Raw genomic sequence first — 22,869 nt, forward strand, 5'->3', positions numbered from 1 at the left:
AAGTCGCAAGCCATTTAGCTGGTTCGTAAAAACATTACAGAAATAAGTCAATCAGGTTGTTCACAGCAAAACTGCCAACTAACAAACATTATACTACAATAACATACTGGACATTGCTACATTAGTGAAAATAATTGTATGTCTTACATCAGACTGTTAGCCGGCTTTCTGTGAACTTGAAGGAATCAGCTGATTCCACGTCTTAGGAGATGTGATAGCGGTCTGTTTACGAATGTGGTGAATGCGATCGTCCGATAATTCCCCTTTCCACAATAGTGTAGACACTTAAGATCATCCTACTCCCACTCTTCACGTAACTCCTGAACCCAGCTACGTGTCGACCCACCCGCCGAGACTAAACTGGTCCGCGAACTATTTGTGTGGGCGGCAATCGCCAATCATCTTTCAATGTTCATGTCCTTTCATCTCGAAGTTCCCTCGACCACGCGAGGGAGTTTCATTGGTATTCTATGCTGACGATTGTTCGATAATGGCGTTTGGCACTTATATTCCAAGATGAGCATTTATCTCGCCAACCTTTCTCGCTTTTTCATTGCGAGGAATCCCAGCTTTCTCCCACTTAATCCACGGCGAACTTTTTTGCCTACTGGGCGAAGGAGATAGAACTGCAGTTAAAGGTAAAGGTCGGTGGAGCTCCAATACCGACTGTAACAATTCCAAAATCCTGGAAGTCATGTTAGACAGTTTTCTCTACTTCTCGGCGCATACAACCGCAGTTGTCAAAACCGCTACAAGGTCCTCAAATTGCTAGTCGGCAGCACTTGTGGCGAAGACAAAGAAATGTTGCTGTCAACATTTAAAGCCGGTTATAAATTACCCCCCACCCGTCTGGTCGCCTGGCACTAATGATTTGCGAGACAGGCACGTCTACAACTACTGAACCAGACTGTATACAGACAAACATTAAAGGACTTTTATCATGAGTCTCTTACCACCATCCTAAACTCCCGACCCCCGCAAAAACGGCAACGGAGTTCTATCACCACCCATTGCAGACAAAGACCTTCAGCTGTCTCGTGAGATCCGCGTAACTTCGGCTCAATTGCATTCTGGATATTGTAGAAGGATAAACTTCTACTTAACCAGAATCGACTCCGACGAAATCATTATATATGTCCGGCTGGTAAAAGTATTCCGCACGATCCTAAATCGTCCTCATCCGCGTTCTTAAGCCCTGCTTAGTGTTAGTTAATATATGTGAATAATACAACCATTAGTATCACCAGCAGGCCGCAATAACAACAGCGGAACGCAAAGCAGGGCCAACGCAGACAATCCCCCTCACACCCCGCGTTACCAGTCATTCCGAGGAGTTTCAAGCTTCTTCAATTCAACTGTAACGGACTTACGAGCAAGATAGATGAGATCATTGACTTTATAGGCCGACACTGAATCCCAATAGCTGCGGTCCAACAAACCAAACTGCACGCTAGTACAGACAAGATCGCGAGCGAGACAATGGTGGTAGCCTAGCGTTTATAGTCCACCACACAGTGCAGTATCGACTGATTGACGAAGAAATCGACCACGAGGATAGCGCCTTAGAATGTCAAGGCATAGCTGTCCGGTCAGGCGATGCCGAACTCGAAATTTATGATGTATACATATATACCCCCTTAGACCTGATATTGGCGCGCTCATCAGAGGTGAAAACCGATTGGTTGTAGGTGACTTTAATGCGCATCACGATATTTGGAATTCAATCCTACCAAACGATCGTAGGGGCACCATTTGGCAGAGCAGATAGACGATTCGACATGCAGCACTGTGAACGGCGCCCACCAGGGCAGTGGGCAATTGGAGCAGCTCGCCTGGCATAACAATTGCTAGCGCTTGTCTGATAAATAGCATAACTTGGCGACCTATGCTATCGCTTGCATCAGACCACTTGACAATTATCATCTCGTTCCCACGACAGTCGGTTCTACGTAACCGGAACGACCCGGATTTATATCCGGCCAAGGATTGTCACTTCAGCACTATTCCTCGTATATGCACGGGGAATGTTTATGCTGCTACAACAACAACAACAATTATCATCTCGATTGAGAGACCTGCTGACTTTGTTTCCTCGAATTCCCGGTCATAAAAACAACAAAACTAATTGGGTCGGCTTCTCGGCCGCTCTTCCCATCTCCACCGATGTGCGTGTAGGCGAACGCACATTCCGCAAGGTGCTCACAGCTACTGCGACTCGCTTCATTCCTCAAACGCAAGCGGATCAAATGGGTTGAGTACCTAAAGGCCTGTAGCTTCACCACTGGTGCGAGTAAGCTATGGTCCACCGTAAGGTCCCTGTCGAATCCGACGAAGCACAACGATAAGGTCACCTTCAACTGTTGCATTTCGTCGGACCCGAAGAGATGCGAGAGCTATTTTAGCCGGCAATTCATACTGCATCCTCTGGCCGACAGAACCAAGTGTGGCGGCTGCACAAACTACAGTGCGCCACTTACTTTCTCTTGTGGTGAGGTTCGGGGGGCCATCAACAAAACTAAAGCATCAAAAGCCATTGGCCCTGACGGACTTAACATGCTGATGCTGAAAAACCTGGGTCTATTGAGACTAGGGTATCTCACAAGGGGTTTTCATTTGTCTATTGCGCCCCTCATTATTCCTGACAAGTGGAAATTGGGGAGAGTGGTCCTACTACTGAGATCTGGGAAACCCATCATCCAAGGGGAAAGCCACCTCCTTTCCCCAGTAGTGAAGACTTTTGAGGCCCTCCTACTCCCACTCTACACGAAACACGAAACACCTGACCCCAGCCCCACATAAGCATGGCCTTCGACTAGTGCACCGCCATAAACAGCCAGATAAATTAAGAAGTGGTCCGCTAACTATCTGAGTGGTCCACACTCGTTAGTAATTTTCGGAGATCAAATCTCTAAACAGAGAAAGATAAAGCAAGGTGTTCCCCAGGGTGGTGTCTTTTTACACTTGCTTTTCAATTTCTATATATTGAAGCTCCCCTAGCCACCAGAGGGAGTCTTCTTGATCTCCTACGCCGACGATTGCACGATAATGGCGTCGCGTCAAATGGCCTATGTGCCAAAGTGAACGATTACCTCACCAATATTTCTCGCTTTTTCACTACTAGAAATCTACAACTTTCCCCCTCAAAGTTTACGGCGACCCTCCTTACCTCCTGGAGGTACCACAAACGAGGTCAAACTGCAACTCAAGGTAAAAGTCGATGACATACCAATTCCGACTGTTAACAACCCCAAAATTTTGGGTGTAAACTTCGACCGTTTACTCTCCTTCTCTGAGCACACAACCGCAATGCCACTAAAGTCCAAAATCGCAACAAAGTCCTCAAATCGCTTGCCGGCAGTACTTGGGGCAAACACAGAGAAATATTGCTATCAACTTTAAGGCAATAGGCCGGTCGGTTTCAAGCTATGCTGCGCCTGGAACTAGTAACACGCAGTGGATAAAACTTCAGACTTGCCAAAACACTGCTATTCGGACAGCGACTGGTTGCCTCCTGATGTCCCTTCTACATTACTTACACAACAAGGCGCAGTAAAGGAGCACAACAAACTGCTCAGCAAACAGTTTCTGCTAGGGTGCTCCCGCAGGTTTCACCCATGTAGACACCTGCTTGAGTCTGAGCCACCTCTCAGACATGTCAGGAGGCACCTCTTCAACTACCCCGACGAGTTCTAGAACAAAACGAACAGACAATTACTGGACCTGACAGTATTTCCACAGCGGCAATAACAACAAGAGAAATAATAATTGCCGAATTGTTTAAAGTTAGCGAATTGCACCAATGGCTGTATGTGAAGCACACAACCTTCCACAATCTGCTGACCACAACGTTTGCTTTAATTCACTAATTTCACTTTACATATTATGTTTCCATTTCATTCGCCTCTCTCTCCGTCAAAACCTAAGACTGATAGAATAAGAAACTGGTCCAAGACTGCGCCTTCCGAATTCGCTGTGACGTCAAGCTCCGAGAATATGCAAACGGAAGTAAGAATTACTTGTTTGTGTGACAAACTATACATACGCGCAAACACTTTCTTGCCACGAGAAAGATGATCTATGAGAAAGACGCGTATACCAATAATGATAAACAGCCTTTAAACATTAAATACCAACTTATGCCATATGTGCCAAGGCAGTCATGAAAAACCCAGTTATCTTCAATGTATGTACATACAGTCAATGTCAAAAGAAAGTGTACAAACGTGAAATGTAATAACAAGGGATTTCTTTATACGTTTGCTGGGTAATTTTAAAAAACATTTTATATTTTTTTTAAATGATATTTCATACCATAAGAATTTATGGAAAAACAAAAACAAAATTCTTACAACAAAAAAATACTTCATATATTAGGTGCCAAAAGAAGGTGTACAAATCATCGACCACGTGTTTGCCAGATAATGGACTTGGAAAAGAACCGTTACATAGTTGCGTCTATTGTGAGAGTCATCGTATACGATTCATTTAAAGTCTTTGCTTAGTCGCAATCGGTAGTTGCTTTGAAAAAAAAAATCGCAATGAAAAAACAAACGTCTTTGGATATTCGGGAGCTTGTGATAAAATATCACAAGGAAGGCAAAACCTTGCGCGAAACCGGTGGTATTATTAACAGAAGCCATAATACTGTAAAAAAAATTATTGACAAGAAGCAAAAGTATGGCAAGCTGGAAAATCGTCCAAAATCCGGCAGACCAAGGCGACTAAATGTTGCTGAAATAAGGTCGGTTGTGAGAAGTGTGAAAATAAATCCGTCAGAAAGTACTATAAAATTGTTCAAAAATATTTCACAAACGTCTGGAAAGCCGGTTAGTGCTAGCACAATTCGTCGAGCATTGTATGCGAACGGCCTCTATGGGCGAGTTCCGCGGAAAAAACCTCTTTTATCGAAAACCAATCAAATAAAGCGATTAAACTTTGCTAAAAAGTACCAGTATAACGGCGTTTAATTTTGGAATAATGTACTATTTAGCGACGAAAGCAAATTTGAGGTGTTCGGCAAGAAAAAAGTAACAAAAATTTGGCGAACCAGAAATACGGCACTTGCAGAAGGTAATGTAGTATCCACTGTGAAGCATGGGGGTGGCTCGGTGATGGTGTGGGGGTGTGTGGCCGCTGGCGGGGTAGGTAATTTGACATTCATAGAAAGCACTATGAATAAAATAGACTATCTCAACTTATTGAAGAATAACCTGCGCTCTAGTGTCGAAAAATTGAGCTTGGATCGGTCTTGGGTATTTCAACAAGACAACGACCCTAAGCACACTGCGAAAATTGTCAAAGAATGGATGCTATATCACGTACCCAAGCAATTAGATCACTCTCCCTAGTCACCGGACCTCAACCCCATTGAGCATCTGTGGCAGCTTTTTCGTCGTAATAATTTTGTTTATGTTTTTGTATAAACTTGAATTGTATTAAATATGAATTAAAAAAATATAATATGTTTCTTTGTATCACCCATCAAAGTATTGAATAAAGCTAATATTAATATATTCCAAGTTTGTACACTTTCTTTTGACATTGACTGTATATATTGTATATGTTATATAATTAGCGCCTACATTCAATCTTGGTAATCTGGTCAAGCTCCTTCTCTAATTTGAGGTGTGCGTCTTGATGTTGCTTCAAAAACGGAGTAACTTACAGTTTTAAGCCGCCTCCGAACGGCAGAGAGTTTTTTATGAGTAGCTCTTCATGACTGAAATACACTCGTATGGCTATTAGCCAAAACATTTTTATATTGATATTTTGTGTCCGGTGGATTTCCAGCCCGGGCGTTATCGAATGCAAGTCACGCACCAACTCATTCGGCTATGACGGCAGCATTAAAATATTGTATTACTTTAGATAAGAGGCATGCAAACATATGTACATATGTGGGGACACTTACCGATACAAGCAGCTGAATATCTGCCAAGGTACAGTTTCTTGTACGGCTATGTAATGATGCTACCAAAATTGTGTTTCATTAGTTAGTTTTTGCTTTATTTTCTTGTTAGATAGAGTTAATTTAATTGATAACAAACGAATATTTATATTAGTTTAAAGTAGCAAAAAGTATAAAAAATATTTTAAAATAACATTGGTTAAAATCTAACACAACGAAAAATTTGCCGTATTCTTGTTTTGTTTTAAATATTTTTACTTGTTAGCTAAAATTTCGAACTTAATACCATGCTCATACTTTTCCAATTCAGATATTAAACTTGTTTTTGCAAAAGCAGCTCCTGGTGGCAAAACCCCACCGGACCCAGGCATTTTTTCACTTTCTTTCAATATGGTTACAGCAGTACTAAGTAAAGCAACACAGGTTGCTCCATAACCTGGATTTGTACCTGATACTTTGACTGTCAAAGTTTTAGAAGGAGGGTCTGCGTATTGGTCAGTTGGTTCAACCAATCGATCCGAATTCGACCAACCATTTGCTCTCATGATAAATGAAAAATGGGTACGCTCCATGTTTGCTTCTGATGGACCCTCGCGCGAAGCGAACCCTAATGAGAAGAATTTTGGATACTTAAGCAATAACTGGCGACCGAAAGAAAATTTTGTTAATAAACCAAATGAGACTGCAAGCAAAGCAACTAAAACTGCCGTTATCCAAGATTTAAAAGTTACATAAGCGTGCATTTGAACTGGACGTTTATGGTCATGCTCATAAAGGAAACGCTGTGAACGCATAACAACTGAACGATCCGATCCAGGAAATGGTAGACAAATGTTATTAACAATTTCTGAGCGGAAAATCAGCGGACGGTGTTTTAAAACAGGATGAAATTTGGGTAGTTTCTCGCTGTACAATTTGGAGCGTATTGCCCGTAGTTCGTTTGAATGTGCTAAGCCGTAAACAGCGCTTTCCCAAGTACCATAATGGATCCGCGCGCCTCCAGTAGATCCTCCCTTGGAATAACTCCGAAGATAGCACTCAACTGAATTTACTACCCCATCAAAGTTTTTTTCTATAAAAATGATGCCGATATCCGCCGGTATTGAATCAAATCCACAAGCAGAAATAATATACACTTTGCGCTCCTGTGCTTGTTTGTTGTATTTCAATTGCATTGTTTCCATGTATTGTGGCTCTCCGCTAACATCCACGTGGTGAGTGCCAGCTTCAAGACAGGCGCGCACTACCGGCTCACCAAAGAAGCGATATGGTCCGCAGCAATTTACCAAAACTCGACACCTGTTGGCCATTGCTAGCAGGGAGGCTTCATTCTCTACATCTGCAATTATTATTGGTATATCTTTTAAGTTTTTTTGCGCTTTCGCACCCATATCCTTAAGCACAATTTCCAACTTCTCACGACTACGACCAGCAATACCCCACCGATAGTTTTGGAGCACAGTAACAGCTTCAAAAACGGTATATTTTCCGGTAAAGCCTGAAGCTCCAAAAATTATCACATCGAGTTTTTCTGACATCCTGCTTTTTTAAGACTTCTATTTTATTAGGTAATTAACTGAACGACTTTCATATATGGCAACTAGTATGGTTGCGACAAGGCTGCTTATCTCTTCTGATCAAAAGTCGATTTTTTATTTTTTTGTCGACACGTCATTTACTCCTCAGCCTGTTATTAAAGGGAAAGAGAGAAGACTATCATTCGACAAAATTAGAATTCGAAAAATTTCAATGAAACGAAATCAAACCTTGACTGAATCAGTTGCACTAATATAAATTAATTATTAAACCGGTGAAAATTCGCTTACCCGATTAAATTTCTCCTTAATCCTCTTTCTTTTCAAGATATTTGAAGTATTGAAATCCTGGCTGGAATTACATGCAAATATTAATCTCTTAACCTTAAAATTAGATTTGAGATTAAAAAATAATAAAATCAAGTTATATGTAGTCTTATTCAATGGTTCACCATTTACATTTTGATTTTGTTGCTTTTGAACAAGATACAGTTGAGTCGTTTTGTTCTAAACCTTTTACAATTATCCGGATCTTCCAACTGAACCAAGGCGAATTCATACAAGGTGGTAGCAGGAAATGGCAGATATGATTTTTTTCGTTCACCTTAAACATTAGGATACCAACACAAATGAAATGAAAACATTTTTTGTTTACTTTTACATCTTTTTTTTTTTTTGTTTTGAAATTTGGAAAAGTAATGAATTACAATCACAATGAATTAAAAAGCATTAGCGACTAGGCCATCAGCTTTACGTAACATAAGTATTTATATAATAATATTCGTGTATAATTTAGATTTCAAAATACAATTTAATTTTGAATAAAACTTTTAATGTTTTCTGCGTTAACTTCGGACAATTCTTATTAGGGAAAAATTTTGTATAATGTGTATCGCTTTGAAAAAAAGATTAAAAGGGGAGGGTAGAGGGGTGTATACCCATCTTAAAACCGAAAACCACACCCTCCGGAGCCTTATAGTTTTTAAATAATTTAATGTTGAAGTTCTGTAATTTAGCGAAAAGTTAGTGTTGCCATACACCTGAAATAAAAACGAAGTTCGTATGTAGAGATATTCAGTGGAGGGTTGAAAACATAATAAAGTAATTAAAAGGCAAAAAATTACGGTTCATAAGTGTATTGTATTGCTTCGTTTTACAAACGTGTCCTCATGCCTTTTATTGACAGATTTTCTCCACAAAATTCGATTATCATGTCTGCAAAACAAATAGGGTGGTCGTAGTTGTCTTTATTAAAAAACTCGTTTCCCTTCAAAAAAATATCCCTTATCAGTCCAATCCGGCTACGCAATCCACAGGATTTTTGCGTAGAACTCCTTTCCGCGTGACGGGTCTTCGGGCGCGCTTCAAAAAAATAACCCTCATCAATCCAACTCCGGCTACGCAATCCACAGTATTTTTGCGCAGAACTCTTTTTCGCGTGGGTGGCCTTCGGCCGCGCTTCAAAAAAATAACCCTTATCAGTCCAACTCTGGCTACGCAATCCACAGTATTTTTGCGTAGAACTTCTTTCCGTGTTAAAACCATTGAACCCAAAATTAAAACGTCTTATGGGTCCATCATTAACACTAAACTAAAATACTTCATTTTTGTTCATATTTTTGTTTTCATTTGCAGGCATCCGGCAACACCATACTGTTGTCATTCTAATCTTCTTCTTATTCGCGTTTAAAATTAGAAAGTGATTGTATGGACAAATGCATTTGCATTTAATTTTAATGCAAATAATTCTAATATAAGTATAAAAATAAGTAAAAACACGTATATAGTGTAATGTGCCAAATTATAGTGAAGTTCCCGAGGGCACTTTGAAGGCAAATAATTACGAAATTATTATTTTCCGAATAATTTGGAGTTATAAAGATTGTTCCTTAACACCCGCCAATAACATCTCCATGACTACCGAAACACCAAAATTAAGAAAATGTTTTTTTCTAATAGCAGTTGCCCCTCGGCAGGCAATGGCAAACGTCCTGGTGTATTTCTGCCATGAAAAAGCTCCTCATAGAAAATATCTGCCGTTAGAAGTCGGCTTGAAACTGTAGGTCCCTCCATTTGTGGGACAGCATCAAGAGCTTGATCAATCACCCAACTGTATGTATGTATATAAATATTCAATGAAAGACCATAAGATTACGCCTTCCTAAGGACTGTTAAACTAAACAAGCTAAAAAAAAGAAATACCGCGTGCTACATTGTCAAAGCATAAATTAATATAATGCCTCCAAATGCAGTTTTTTGTGTTTTTATGCGGCGTCTTCCGGCGTCATCGCAATATTACAAAGGCATTCGTTGAATTTTCGTAAACATGTGATTGATCCTCCTTTTGTTTATTTTGTCAGTTGTTTTGTAGTGGAAAGGGATCTGACGTCAGACGTGTCAAGATCGCGAAGAAAAAATTAACTGTTTTGAGAAAGCGCCACCTATAGTACTCAATTCGCCTTGGTATTATTGGCATTCTGAATTAAAAGCGAATTGAAGAAGAAAAACTACTATTGTAATTACACCACCTTCTATAGATACTCCTTGGGTGCAAGAGTATTTTCGCAGCGATTATATTTAATAAAGTGTGAATAATTTGTTTAAACTAATGCCATAAAATAGTATAATATGTTATATGGATGCGAACGTAAAAATAGATTCATTAACTGGTTGAAAACAGAATAAAAATGGTTAATATTTGTCCGAAATTTACAAAAAAATGCATATTTCAAATTGAGTATTAATAAACTCATGTATAGAAATTTTAAAATTACGTTTTAAATCAACATTTGGACTTTTGAGTGCAAGTATCTGAATACGTTCACCGAATTCGTTAATTAACTAAACCATACCCAACAAAACAATGAGAAAGTGCGCAATTTGTTTAAAAAAAGCCGGGAGTGGGAAAGGACCATTTTTCAGGGTCCCAATCGAGGAATCAGAACGGCTTCTGTGGTCCAGATCATGCCATACCCAGCTCAGATGCAATGATTATATTTGCGCCGATCACTTTTCACGTGCGGATATGGTATGCGGTGGTTCAAAAGCCAAATTATTGGCAAAAGCCGTTCCATTCGCACCACCGTCGGCTGTTCAACGTAATTCGGCCCCCTGTTTGGCCGAACCACCTATAGAGTTGGTTAAAGACTGCCAAACGCAAACAGAGTAAGTATACACAAGCAAACACTTTGTTCTGAATATATTGATACATATATTTGCGATCAACTTGCAGCTTGATAGTTTTGGAATGCTTGAAAGAGATGAAAATCTCTGAATTAAACAAGGAAATTACAAAATTGAAGGCAGAGAATCGGGAGTTAAATTACAAGCTGAATGACGCGAATGCTTTGCTGACCTATTTAAAGAAAATATTCACTGAAGGACAAATTCGGAAAATGCTCCTCCCAAGTATGTCTTAATTTTTTTTCTTTTTAATGTCAAAGTCCAGTGTCATAGCTATAAATTTATTACAGATCAAAACATCAAATGGTCAAATACGGATATTTCTAATGCCATATGTCTACATGTAGCGGGACCAAAGGCATACAACCATTTGTATGAAAAAGGGTTTCCGCTTCCTCATGCTTCCACGCTGCAGCGCTGGTATCGTAAAAGTCTTAAAAGCGAGGACCCTCTGGCTGTAGAAACTGACTGTATTGAAGACATGTCTGAGCTTTGTGATTATGACAAAATATGATGAAGACTATGGTCTACAAACTTATATTTCTATCACGATTCGTTGGCAACTTTTTTGTACATTACTACATTTTAAGCGAGATTGGGTTTATTAATCTTATATTAATTCCCATAATTCTTATTACAGGCATTAAGGACTATGCAAATGCCATTGATGGAGTGTTAAAAAGACTTTTGCGTCGTGAGACAAATGCAATGAAGTCAATTTGGATAGGCGATGCACTCATACTACAAGTGTAAAATATCGAAACCATAAAGAAATTTATTAAGACACATTAAACAGCTGTCGGCAGTAGTTGAGCTTTTTTCTATTTATTTGGTCTCTAAATTGTTAAATTTTGTTTAAGTTACTCTAAACTGTATCTTTGTTTATAGATTTCGACATTCTGGGTACCGAAAGCACAAACCAATTACGTTGTTCTTGTTGATTGGTGCAACTGCTACTACCTGTTTAATGTGCATTGAAATTTATACATATACATATGTACTCGTAGCGCGTGAGCATTTGCGCTGAGGATACAACAATTTTGTTCCTAATTTCTATTTATATTATTTTATATATTTTTTACTATATATATTGTATATAAATATGATTTATAATAATTTGTAAAACAACAAGAGAACGCTTGAATACAAAAACATTTAAGTAAAATATGGCTTTACAAGTTGACTATCAAATTGACACAATCTATTCAGATTTCTCAAAAGCACGTGATGCAGTCTTGAACAAAAAACTGTTATAAAAATTATCTCACTAAAGGCTTTCATTCCAATTTTCTTAAGTGGATCAAATCGTATATTTGCAACAGTTGATTTGTGGTAGCATTTGATACCGTACCTTAGCAACCTTATGTGACGAAATCGAGGGTTCCGCAGGGTAGCATTCTGGATCTTTACCGCTTTTTTTTTTTGATGACATTGATTTCTACTTTTCTTCTTAGTCTGAGCTGGGTAAATTTAACTCTGTTCTTGAATATTGAAAAGTGCTCTCATTGTACCTTCACTGGAAAGCACAATCCAATGCCTTTGAGGTTACTTCAAGCGTTTCCACGACAGTCGGTTCTACGTTACCGAAACGACCCGGATTTATATCCGGCCAAGGACTGTCACTCCAGCAGCATTCCCCATATGTAAGTATGGGGAATGTTTATGCTACTACAACAACAACAGGTTATTTCAAGGCTTAAGTATGTTACTAAAGTTACAAGACTTAAGTCTTTATTTATAAAATTTTTCATTACATATTAGTTATATCGTTCTGAAAGCGTACGCAATGTTAGACTTCGTTCGGCGTAACAGTTTACCATTTTTGAACTCATATACGTTAAAGCTTCTTTACACAAAATTTGAGAGATCAAAGTTAGATTATGCTTCCTTTATCTGGAGACCTTACCATGTATGCTAAATCAGACAAAAACATAATAGAACGTATACAAAAAGCGAGTACTAAATTTGCTCTTAGTTATCCAGTATTGTTAATCTGGATTTTTGTAAGAGCAGAACTGCCTTTCTCGCATAAATTGTAATAAATATTGTAAATAGAATTACTGAGCGTTCATCTATTTTAGGAAGATTATATTTAAATGTTCCGATTAGTAACTTTTGGCACTTTTCAATGTTTTAAGTTACATAATATAAAAATGTTTTTTTAATGAGAACTATCTGAAATACTAAAATACGTTCGTCTCTTCCAAAAGGAACAGTAGTTCAATATATAATAATTTTAATTAGTCTTAACTAGTAGTGTCAGTAAAGAATTATTTTTTCGGTTGACTGTAATAATGACGGATATATTTCGTGCATTATCCTCGCTAAATTCTGTTCGCTAGTTTGTAAGATTGTAATATCATAGACTAAATAAATCAATGGCCAAAAATTTGTTTTGCAACAAACTTATACGAGTAGAAATTGACACACATTTTTTTTGTCCTTGGAGTTTGCATTCGCAAAAAATTAATAATATAATTTTCTCCTAAGTAAACTTTTTCGACCGCCGTAGCCAAATGGGTTGGTGCGTGATTACCATTCGGAATTCACAAACATCAAAATTAAGAAAAAGTTTGTTTTAATAGCGGTCGCCCCTCGGCAGGTAATGCCAAACCTCCGAGTGTATTTCTGCCATGAAAAAGCTCCTCATAAAAAAATATCTGCCGTTCGAAGTCGGCTTGAAACTGTAGATCCCTCCATTTGTGGAACAACATCAAGACGCACACCACAAATAGGAGGAGGAGCTCTGCAAACACCTAACAGAAGTGTGCGCGCCAATTATTTATTTTTTTTTTTATTCAAAAGGAATTAATAAAAAAAACTTCAAATTCTTTGAAAAAGCATCAAAAACAATAACATACTAATTTGACACTGCCAATAAACTGTTTTTGCAAACTTTAATACAGGCTTCTTTTATTAAATACAAAATGTGAATACGCCATTTTTTGATTAATTTAATATTTGGTATAATAACCGTTAGTTTCAGGCGCGTTTTACTTAGCAGGCGTTTTTTATGAAATGGACCAATTTGTTTACGAGGTATACTTTCAGTATATTGTGCCATTCCTCCATTATTCCAGACTCTTCTTCGAAAAGGTCTACAAATTTTCAATCACGTTTCTGTCGGGACTCTGGGTCGGTGTGCTTATAACTTTGTCGCAGTTGTAGAGAAGCCACATCTGCATATTGTGCTGCTCATGCTTTGGATCGTTATCTGGGTAAAATTTGGTTTATTTTGATTTCTCAGTAATAAACCCAAATTTTGTAGCACTGCCGACTAAGTTTTTTTGTTTTTTCAATATATTTAAATCTTGTTTGGCGGCCATTTGCTGTCAATAAATATTAAGTATCCTAATCCTTTACTTGAAATGCACCCCTAAAACGTAACTGAAAGTTTTCCAAATTTAACCGTGGGAATTATATCCAATTTTGTAAAGATTTCAAGGACTTGCGCCATACTCTAGTCGGCTTCCCAATAATCTTCTGGTTCGTAAACTTGATTCAAAGCAAAATGCAGGCGTAATGAAGTAATAGCAAATCGAACGATCAGTCATACTCAACTACCTCAGAACAGAATTATAACAAAAATTAAGATACAAATAGAGTAATTCATCTTTCCATATATGTACATATATATCGCCGACGGGCGGCGGCGGATAGTTCGTAGCGGCCGATGCGTAAGTTGCAGGAATGAACTTGTACGAACAGGCTCAAACTCCCTAGTGTGAGTGCTACGCAGGCCATAGCGCACGCGGGGAATTTTTACATACTTTAGTTATGTATATTAAGTCATTGATTTTTCATGAGTTTACGTGAAAAAATTTGTGTATGCCGGGTTCCGATTGCTATTTTGGAGTCTTATGGCCTCTGGTGACGGACAAGCATTGTTTGACAAGAACTTTATATGTGTGCGTGTCGGCTGATTGACGCTAATATCTAAAATTTTTGATTTTCATCATTCAAAAGCCGACAACAAGTATGTGTGACACGACGACACCCGACTGCACTAACACACACAAAGCTCAGTCAAGCATGCTGGATCGTCTCCCTAGGCCATTAAAATTCTTTTGTATCGATTGAAAATCCAAAGCTATGCAGTTATCGACCTTCATACAGAAGTAATCGGAAGAGAGAACTTCGTTCTCGGAGAAGTAACCTGAGAAACGGTTACCCCATCCAAGGAAGGCAACGGGCGCGCAAATTACCCACTCCCGAAATATAGAGATAACAACAGAATATACTGACATAATTAACATTCAACAGACTTTTTTCCATTAAATAGTTAATTGAAGGTCGAGATTGGTTTTTATGAATGAAAATTATTGTTATCATTGCAGTCAGTGATTTAATGATTCGATATATTCGAATTATATTTAATTCCTTTCTTATCGACTGTGAGTCTAAAATATACTGATATAATCAATATGTTACATACTTTTTCCCATATAGATCATTGATTGAAGGTCGAGCCTTGTTTTTCTGAATGAAAATTATTGTTTTCATTCAGTCAGTGATTTATAGTCCGATTTAATTGTGTTATATTTAATTCCTTCTTTACCGACTATATGTCCAAAGATAGGCCAGCATTGGCCTTGACACAGAATAGATACTCTCAGCATAGAAAAAGGAGACCGTGGATTATATTGACACAATCAAAACGAGATGTAAAGTTCCAGTTTGTTCTAATTCATTTTTGTTGTGAATTGTACTTTAATCGATACAATTTTATAAATGAAATTATGGTCATGATAAATTCCTTCTTTACTTGCCAAAATTTTGTTCCGTAAAATAATTTCAAAATTTATGTTTTGATTATTTTATTGTAATTAACAAAATTACATATTATATGAAAATTGAATAGAGTAAATTTGCGTGTATGAGACTTGTAGTATCTACGCATGTGTAAGGACTATACAAAGTGAGAATGCAACTACCCTGAAAACGTTTTAGCCTTCTATTCGTACTGCAGTGCCGCGTGCCCGAGCAAATTCGAATTCGAAAGAGTAAGTCGTATACTCCCGAAATCAGTGAGAGTAACTCGGAGAGTGCAGGCATGCGCAGACCGCGCGTTAGCTCTGTCTTTCTTACTCTTCTACAGAAGATCTAAAAAAGAAAATATTAATCCTGGCAATCCTAATAAGGATAATGGAAAACTTTTATCAAATTATTGCATTGTCATCGGTCCTTGATAGGTGTGCAAAATTCCGAGTCGATCAGATTTTTAGAAGCCAGTGAAAATTAAGCTCAAAGATTCCGTTACATTCATTCATACAAACATACAACCCGAGCTAATAAAAGCTTGTTAAAAATACCACACTTCTCAAGCGTACTGCACGTCCAGTAATTTTAGTTTTTGGCCCATCTGCACGCTTTTGCTCTAATCTACTTTCTCTTTCCGCTCGATTCATAGTATTATAAACTGTCTGACGTGTTTTTAGCCTGCTACTAGTGGCACTCATTTCAATTCGAATTTCGAGAGCTCCGCGTGGCGGTTATTGCCCAACAATTTGTTTTAACTACTTCTCACACTTAAGCGGTTAATGAATACCGCTAGTGATATCGAAAATACCTACACTTTGCCAACACTGATACGAGTATACGAAAGTAGTGTAAAACAAAATCAAGAATAAACAATATCAAATGCGTTCTTATTTCACAACGGCTCTGCGAAAATTACCTTACTAAATAAACTAAACCAATAGCTTTCGGAATGCTCCCAGCAGAGGATGAAACTATATTAAATCCTAAAAAAATAAATAATGAAGTGGATGAAGCCGAATCGCCTTCTTCGTCGAACACACAAAAAAACAGCATCGATGATGATGGCGCGCATTGCTACAATGGGGTTAGAGTAAGAGTAGTTGCAGAAATAAATGAAAATTGCAAAACTTTGGACGTTGTTGCTGAGGTAAATGAAAAGGTTTCACATAAGCGCGAAGCAAGTTGGGCACTGAATACTGTAACAAAACGCTGTAGATCGTCGGATGAAAACAATGAAAATGGAGTAACTGAGACCAATCAAGAATCTCAGCCAAGTGGAATTGATGACAGTATTATGAATATTCAAAAAGAAAAGCTTGATACAACTTGTAACTCAGATTCAGATTGTACGCAAAATCGAGAAGAGCCCAATCTAGTACTTAAAATTAAGTCTGAACGACTAACTGATAACGAAGATAGTAATGTTAACGACGTACGGCCATCTGGCTCCGGTACCTCTAATCCAGTTGATATAAAACCCGCTATTAAGGTAGAAAAAGCTGATGCCAGCTCTACTTCCCGTGATTCTTGCCGGTTTGGAATTCGTTGCTACAGGTAATGCAAGCATTTTGAAAATGTATGTTTCTTGACATTTTTTTCTTGTAATTCAACATGCTTCGATCTTTTTACTCAGACGTAATCCAATGCATCGTAAAGAAGAAGCACATCCTGGTGATGATGATTACAAAAGGCCCAATTATCCACCACCGCCTAAGGGCACACCTGAATGCCCTTATGGTAATCTCTGTTATCGTCGAAACCCAGTACATTTTGAGCAATTCAATCATCCACCAGAAAGTAAAAGAAACTAATGCACCAATCAAATAAAATTTCGCTTTAGATTACATACTCTCTTTTTCGTATTCAAATTTGATTTCTTCCTCAAGCTGACTTTGAACAAAATTACAAAAATTACCGATTGAGGTTGCGACAACGCCGACAACAAGAACATGCAGGGGATGATGTTAATAATACAGCTAACAGCTCAGAATTGGAAGACGATTATGATTTGGACGACCCGTTTATTAACGATGAAGAATTTGACTCAGATTACGTGCCAAATAGTAATGAGGAGGATGATGAAGATGATTATGATGCCTGTGATAGAGCTGAAGAATAATCGCTGGAATATTTTTAAATCGTTTCGAATTATTTCATTAGTATGTGTAAAATGGATGAAAGTACCTTAAACATTGTATTAACTATATGCTTTGTGAATAAGAAATTTTAAGTCAACAGTAGTTTTATTCTATTTGACTACCAGGGTATTACAATTTTGTTCACATAACAGTTGTATGTAACATCATAAAGGAATCGGGATAGATATACACACAACAATTTGACCACTTCCACCAGTTTTCGATTCTTTCTATTTATCTTTGGTATTTCTTCAGCTGTTGCTTTGTCAAACATCTCAAAGGAGCCAGTAGTTTTAATCAGCTTTCATCAGTTGAATATATATATAATTGGGTCTTACATCCTTCTTGGGAGTTTGGCCGAGCTGCTCCTTCAATTTGTGGCATGCAGTCTTGTAGTCTTGAGAATAAAAATCGATTCTGCAAAGCGATTCTGAAACCAATATGAACCTATGGTGTACAGCTATAAGCCTCGGCTTCCAAGTCGAATATCGAAAGATTGTAGCGCTCCCAGTCAAAGACAACGAGGACGATTCTAAACGAACCATGATTTATAACAAATGTTAATATTTGTATGTATATAATGACCTTACAATTAGATACGTAAACGGATAATAAAGTTGGTTATCCGATAAATACACAAACTATAAAATTTACGGTCTCGCTTACACCCTCTATGTATCTACATTTATACTCTTATTTATTTAAATTTTTCGTACCGTTATTTATAAATAATTTCTCAGAAGGTCAGATTGAGACCGTTATGTTGGCATATGCGAAGTGGCGAAATTACATTGCATTGGATCTACCAACAGGTCAATAACCCAAAGCACACTGCTAAGTCATGGTTTATCGCCAAAAATATCAAAAACTGGGCGAACGATAGGTAGATTGACTAAAATGAGGTAGTGATATTTTGACTCTAAGATGTTGTTAGTCAATGGTTCAACTGAAATATAAGATTAAATTAGAGAGAAAAGTCTTAGAAATAAGTGATACGTAAAAAATAAACGTTTCCCATGATCACCTGCCATATAATGTTAATTTTCAAAAAAAGCAAAAAAATTATATCTGTTTTAAATGAAGTAATGTGAAATGTTTGAAGGAATCTATATATATAAAAAGAAGTTACATTTCCTTGGCAATCTTATAACTCAAGAATCGCCGAACCGATTGACACAAAAATTTTAGAGTTCTTTTCTATCTTTAAGGAGGTGGTTTGTGTAAAGTTTGATTGAAATCGGTGCAGCCGTTCCTGAGTTATGACATTTTATGTGAGTAATGGTTTCCTCTCAAACGAAATGCCTGTATGGGAAAAACAACAAAAATAACACAGCCGCTTATGAGCGTTTCTGTTGTACTGTTGTGGTTGTAAGTGTATTATGTTAATATTAATTTTGGACGAAAATATAATAAAAACTGGAGCATTCAAGGAACTGGAAAAACATTTTTAACTTTATTTATTTTAGCATAATTTATTTAGCGTAAAAAATTGAAATGGAAATTAAAGAATCAAAGTTTAATTACAAGTTTTTATCGGCTCTTTCACCTTACCTGTATATAGGTGACCACCACAATCAAATTTTAAAAAAGTACAGAAAAGGCTATTGTGACATCTTTAGAAAGTATGTTGAATGAAAAAAATCAACTAATTCAACTGTTTCAACATTTTACGAGTTCAATAGAGAAAACTTAATATGAAAAATTTCTTGCGATATAAAAAAACATTTTATGTATGGTGGTGCGAAGCCCACTGGGAAATGCTAGTAAATATATATAAATGAAGAAAAATTACTCAAGTTTGGTAAAAATATACACCAAAGAAAAGAAATGTGAGACATATAAGGTGCTGCTGAAGTGACAATCCTTGGCCGGATATAAAACCGGGTCCTTCCAGTTAAATAGAACCGACCGTAAATGCATATCACTTGCCCAAACATGGTACACGTATTCCTCTCTGCCTTATTAAATCCGACAATTATTATTGAAATCGAATAAAACTTCTCATTTTCTATATGTTCACACTAAATTCCGCTCGTCCCTCTGTCCGAGTTTGTTTGATTCCAAAAATGAACAGCCAGTAAATTAAATTTAACTCAAATGTGCGCGGGTATATAGTTCGGACCGGACCGAATATAGCCTTTCGTACTTGTTATTTATAAACTTGTTTTCTTCAGATAATATGAATAATTATATGAATATAAGTGTAGCCGCAAATATATTTATTCAAAGTAATGCAGCCATTCTCAATTGCAAATTTCTTTGCCTAATGATTTAAATCATAAGTGCATAAGATGAAGCATAACATTAATTGTTCTTGTAATAGCATTTCAAACACTTTTGGTGCCCTCAATGAACTGACAAAGCTGCGCTCACCGCCATTTACAACTTCTAGATCAGTTTACATCTAAGTTAAATTAACACATGCCATATTGGCATACAAAAATATATTTTTAAGGTAATTTAATTATTTTTTATTTAATTTCATTATAAAACACTCTATATGATAACTATTGTTATATACCTTTTGATGCAATCCTTTACAAAGTCCACCATAGGCCATTTAAAAGAACCCTTCATCTAGGTCTTCAGCTGCTTTAGTTTCGAAAACAGCACCCCATTTCGCTGCTTCCCCACCCCTTACTTTAACATTGTAACAAACGTTTTCAGCTTTTAATACACTTTGACGCATTGTATAAATTTTACGCGAAAGTTCACGACATCTTTGTACGTTGAGACTTATATAGCTGTAATATAGAAAGTGAATTTACTGGACAAATTTTTTAAGCGTCTCAATACCCTGTGAAAAGCTGTTTTAAAACTTTGCATGATTCCAAACATACGTCCGTTTCCCCACTGCCCAAAGAATTGATGCAGCGCCGCATCAATTCACCGGTTAGGTCTGCTATTCCCAAAATATACTCGGTGGGATCGATGTTGAATTCTACATTTTGAGGTTCTGTCAAATAAGAGTATAGTATATTTTAAAATTAAATTACAATGCTTTGACATTTCAATCAGAATTCATGAAACTGATAGCTCGTTTCACATTTTAGTGTAATTATTACTATAGGTATATTTTTATGAGATCCACTCAACTTGACTACATATATTTGAAACATTAGAAAAATCGGCATACCTATTTTTTCTACAGCTTTATCTTCCTGTTGTTTCTGATCTGGTGCAACTACCGATTCCTCAGAATTGTCATCTGTTTGACTAACTTTTTCATGTTCTTCTTTATATTTCATTTTTTCTTGCAAAATTATCCAGTCTGACATGGTATCCGACGGTTTATCTCCGCCGCATTTGAAATACTCCATAAAACTGTACGCTTCGATGAATTCCTGTAATCCGGGTGAATATGCCCAACGGTATTGATAGGGATCATATCCATTCAGCTCCAGGGCTATAGCCTTGAAATTTGTATCAATGATCTTATTCAGGCGCTCTTCAGCCTCTTCAAGTACTCGGAAACGGTTATTTTTTCGTGCATCTATTGTATGTAATAAAAAAATTATGCGTTTCGCTTCGATTGTAATATCGCGGCTGAGTTTCACAAGCCTTTCATGGCGGTCATGTTTGTCATCCAGCTCGTTTGCGTATTCCTGGAACGCTTTTAGCACTGGATTCTGTTCATCTGTGGCCGAAAGACTCTGAACATTTTTTTGTTTGGTTTGGTTTCGACGGTTGTTATTCCGAAAACGAAAATTTTGAGACATTTTTACTTATTTCAAACTTTATCCAGAGTGCAAAATTAACTATTTTTCTATTAGACACCGACTAGGGATGTGCCGATGCAAATTTGTACTGAGTGATATTTCAGTATCGGTAATTTCTCCACTATGTATCAAAAATCGCTTATATCATTAGCTACTTTGAATAGATACTGCTACTGAAAGGAAACAGACATTGATTTTATATTTTTTTGTGCTGTGATTTTTTTTGTTAATGGAAAAAGCAATTTTTCTGGTATAGTGGTTTTGTTTTTGCTGTGAAGTTTGATAACAATTTTTTTTTCGCAGTTGTGACTTTTTTCTTGACCAAATTTTTTCTCATTAGTTATTGGTTTTGACATTCCCGACACCCCCGTTATATTTTAATTTCCCGTTAAGCTTTAAAAAATCGCTTTCGAAATGGCGCCAGATATTCCTAAAAAAAGTGCATGACGTTAATATCTAAAATTTTTGATTTTCATCATGCAAAAGCCCACAACAATTATGTGTGACACGAAGCAAGTACGTGTGCCACCCGACACGCACACATATAAGCTGCTGGACAGCAAATGCATGAGCGTGTTCGGGACCTATAAGGAAAAACATCAAAATAAAAACTAAATGCAATGGATGCCGGCAAAGAAAACAGGTCTGTAAACATAATTCTAATAAAAGGTTTGTTAAATATTATTAATAAGGCATTCATTTTACAGAAAAAAGCGCGTGTCCTAAACATTTTGTCCTCTTATTACTTGTTATAAAATGTAATATAGAATTTCCCATGCGTATTGCTGCCATCATTTTTTTGAAACCTCAGTAAACGTCGCATACGGATTTCCTCCAACTGTTCATTACTAACAACCAATTGTGCAATTATATTAGCTATGCCATCTCCTTGTATTTTCTTCATATCGTTAGTAATAATTAAAGAAACCAAAAACACCGCAATATTCCACCAAAATAATTTCTATGAAGAAAAACCTCTCAAAGCAGTATTGACAGCTGATTGTCACTTTCGCAGGTAATCTGCCATATGCGAACGGGTGGATTAATTTGGTGGATTTGTAGGTGATTAATGCATATGTGAACGTATTATAACTATCATTAAAGTTCTTCCACAATTTCGATTTATAAACGAGGATCACAATACCATTAAAAAATAGCAATCGCTCAATTCACTGATAGCAAAAAGCCCTCATAGCTCTCATCACTAATCCCAGATCACATACGGCGAATTCATACAAGGTGTACTAAAACAGTACTGAAAAAATGTACATGATTTTTTTTTTTACAATTTGGCAGCTTCAATGTCAAATTTTCAATAAGAATGTAAGCAAAACCACAGAAGATGGTAATATCCAATTTGTCCAGCTTAGTCTGAAATAATAATATTGCAGTAGTTAAGGCTTTATCACATCTCATGATTTAGACATAAAAGAGGCTCGATTTCGTAACATACGCATTTTTGTAGTAAGTGTTGTACATTTATTTATTTATTTAATACACAAACGCCAATCGGCAATATACAACTTGGTGACAATTAATGAAAAGAGAAAAAATGAATTTTGAGGCAAAGGTTTAAACAAATTAATAGGGTATTTGTAACAATTGATTGATTCAAAAAAAATTTT

General features: G+C 37.0%; 3 protein-coding genes across 7 annotated transcripts; 1 reads left to right on the top strand and 2 right to left on the bottom strand.

Annotated features, from left to right (window-relative positions):
* Nucleotides 1-6,010: 6,010 nt before the first annotated feature.
* LOC129235569 (saccharopine dehydrogenase-like oxidoreductase) lies at nt 6,011-8,021 on the bottom strand. 4 transcript variants are annotated; one of them, XM_054869472.1, is made up of 3 exons: nt 7,903-8,021; nt 7,735-7,795; nt 6,011-7,595 (listed from the first exon to the last, which is right to left on the bottom strand). In XM_054869472.1, exon 3 carries the CDS (start codon nt 7,444-7,446, stop codon nt 6,163-6,165), a length of 1,284 nt encoding a protein of 427 aa, XP_054725447.1. In that variant the 5' UTR covers nt 7,447-7,595; nt 7,735-7,795; nt 7,903-8,021; the 3' UTR covers nt 6,011-6,162. The 4 variants fall into 4 exon arrangements, with proteins under 4 accessions (XP_054725447.1, XP_054725449.1, XP_054725446.1 ...); XM_054869474.1 differs by having other exon boundaries at nt 6,011-7,621; XM_054869471.1 differs by having other exon boundaries at nt 7,735-7,827.
* An 8,213-nt stretch (nt 8,022-16,234) lies between these two features.
* Nucleotides 16,235-17,627, top strand: LOC129235574 (aprataxin and PNK-like factor). The gene is made up of 3 exons (XM_054869480.1): nt 16,235-16,941; nt 17,021-17,184; nt 17,274-17,627. The coding sequence occupies exons 1-3, from the start codon at nt 16,337-16,339 to the stop codon at nt 17,504-17,506; spliced, it is 1,002 nt and encodes a 333-aa protein (XP_054725455.1). The 5' UTR covers nt 16,235-16,336; the 3' UTR covers nt 17,507-17,627.
* Nucleotides 17,628-17,947: 320 nt separating this feature from the next.
* LOC129235575 (translin-associated protein X) lies at nt 17,948-21,373 on the bottom strand. 2 transcript variants are annotated; one of them, XM_054869482.1, is made up of 4 exons: nt 20,662-21,373; nt 20,322-20,481; nt 20,047-20,269; nt 17,948-18,057 (listed from the first exon to the last, which is right to left on the bottom strand). In XM_054869482.1, exons 1-3 carry the CDS (start codon nt 21,242-21,244, stop codon nt 20,086-20,088), a joined length of 927 nt encoding a protein of 308 aa, XP_054725457.1. In that variant the 5' UTR covers nt 21,245-21,373; the 3' UTR covers nt 17,948-18,057; nt 20,047-20,085. The 2 variants fall into 2 exon arrangements, with proteins under 2 accessions (XP_054725457.1, XP_054725456.1); XM_054869481.1 differs by lacking the exon at nt 17,948-18,057 and having other exon boundaries at nt 19,971-20,269.
* Between the last annotated feature and the right edge of the window lie 1,496 nt (nt 21,374-22,869).

The sequence above is a fragment of the Anastrepha obliqua genome, chromosome 1 (genome assembly GCF_027943255.1).
Source record: "Anastrepha obliqua isolate idAnaObli1 chromosome 1, idAnaObli1_1.0, whole genome shotgun sequence".
Lineage (NCBI taxonomy): Eukaryota > Metazoa > Arthropoda > Insecta > Diptera > Tephritidae > Anastrepha > Anastrepha obliqua.

Coding starts and splice junctions, on each gene's coding strand:
- LOC129235569 (XM_054869472.1), bottom strand. CDS start 7,446: ATGTCAGAAAAACTCGATGTGATAATTTTTGGAGCTTCAGGCTTTACC.
- LOC129235574 (XM_054869480.1), top strand. CDS start 16,337: ATGCTCCCAGCAGAGGATGAAACTATATTAAATCCTAAAAAAATAAAT. Junction 16,942..17,020: donor TTTGGAATTCGTTGCTACAG/GTAATGCAAGCA, acceptor CTTTTTACTCAG/ACGTAATCCAATGCATCGTA. Junction 17,185..17,273: donor ATTCAATCATCCACCAGAAA/GTAAAAGAAACT, acceptor TTCTTCCTCAAG/CTGACTTTGAACAAAATTAC.
- LOC129235575 (XM_054869482.1), bottom strand. CDS start 21,244: ATGTCTCAAAATTTTCGTTTTCGGAATAACAACCGTCGAAACCAAACC. Junction 20,482..20,661: donor TAAAGCTGTAGAAAAAATAG/GTATGCCGATTT, acceptor CTTATTTGACAG/AACCTCAAAATGTAGAATTC. Junction 20,270..20,321: donor TTAAAACAGCTTTTCACAGG/GTATTGAGACGC, acceptor TCTATATTACAG/CTATATAAGTCTCAACGTAC.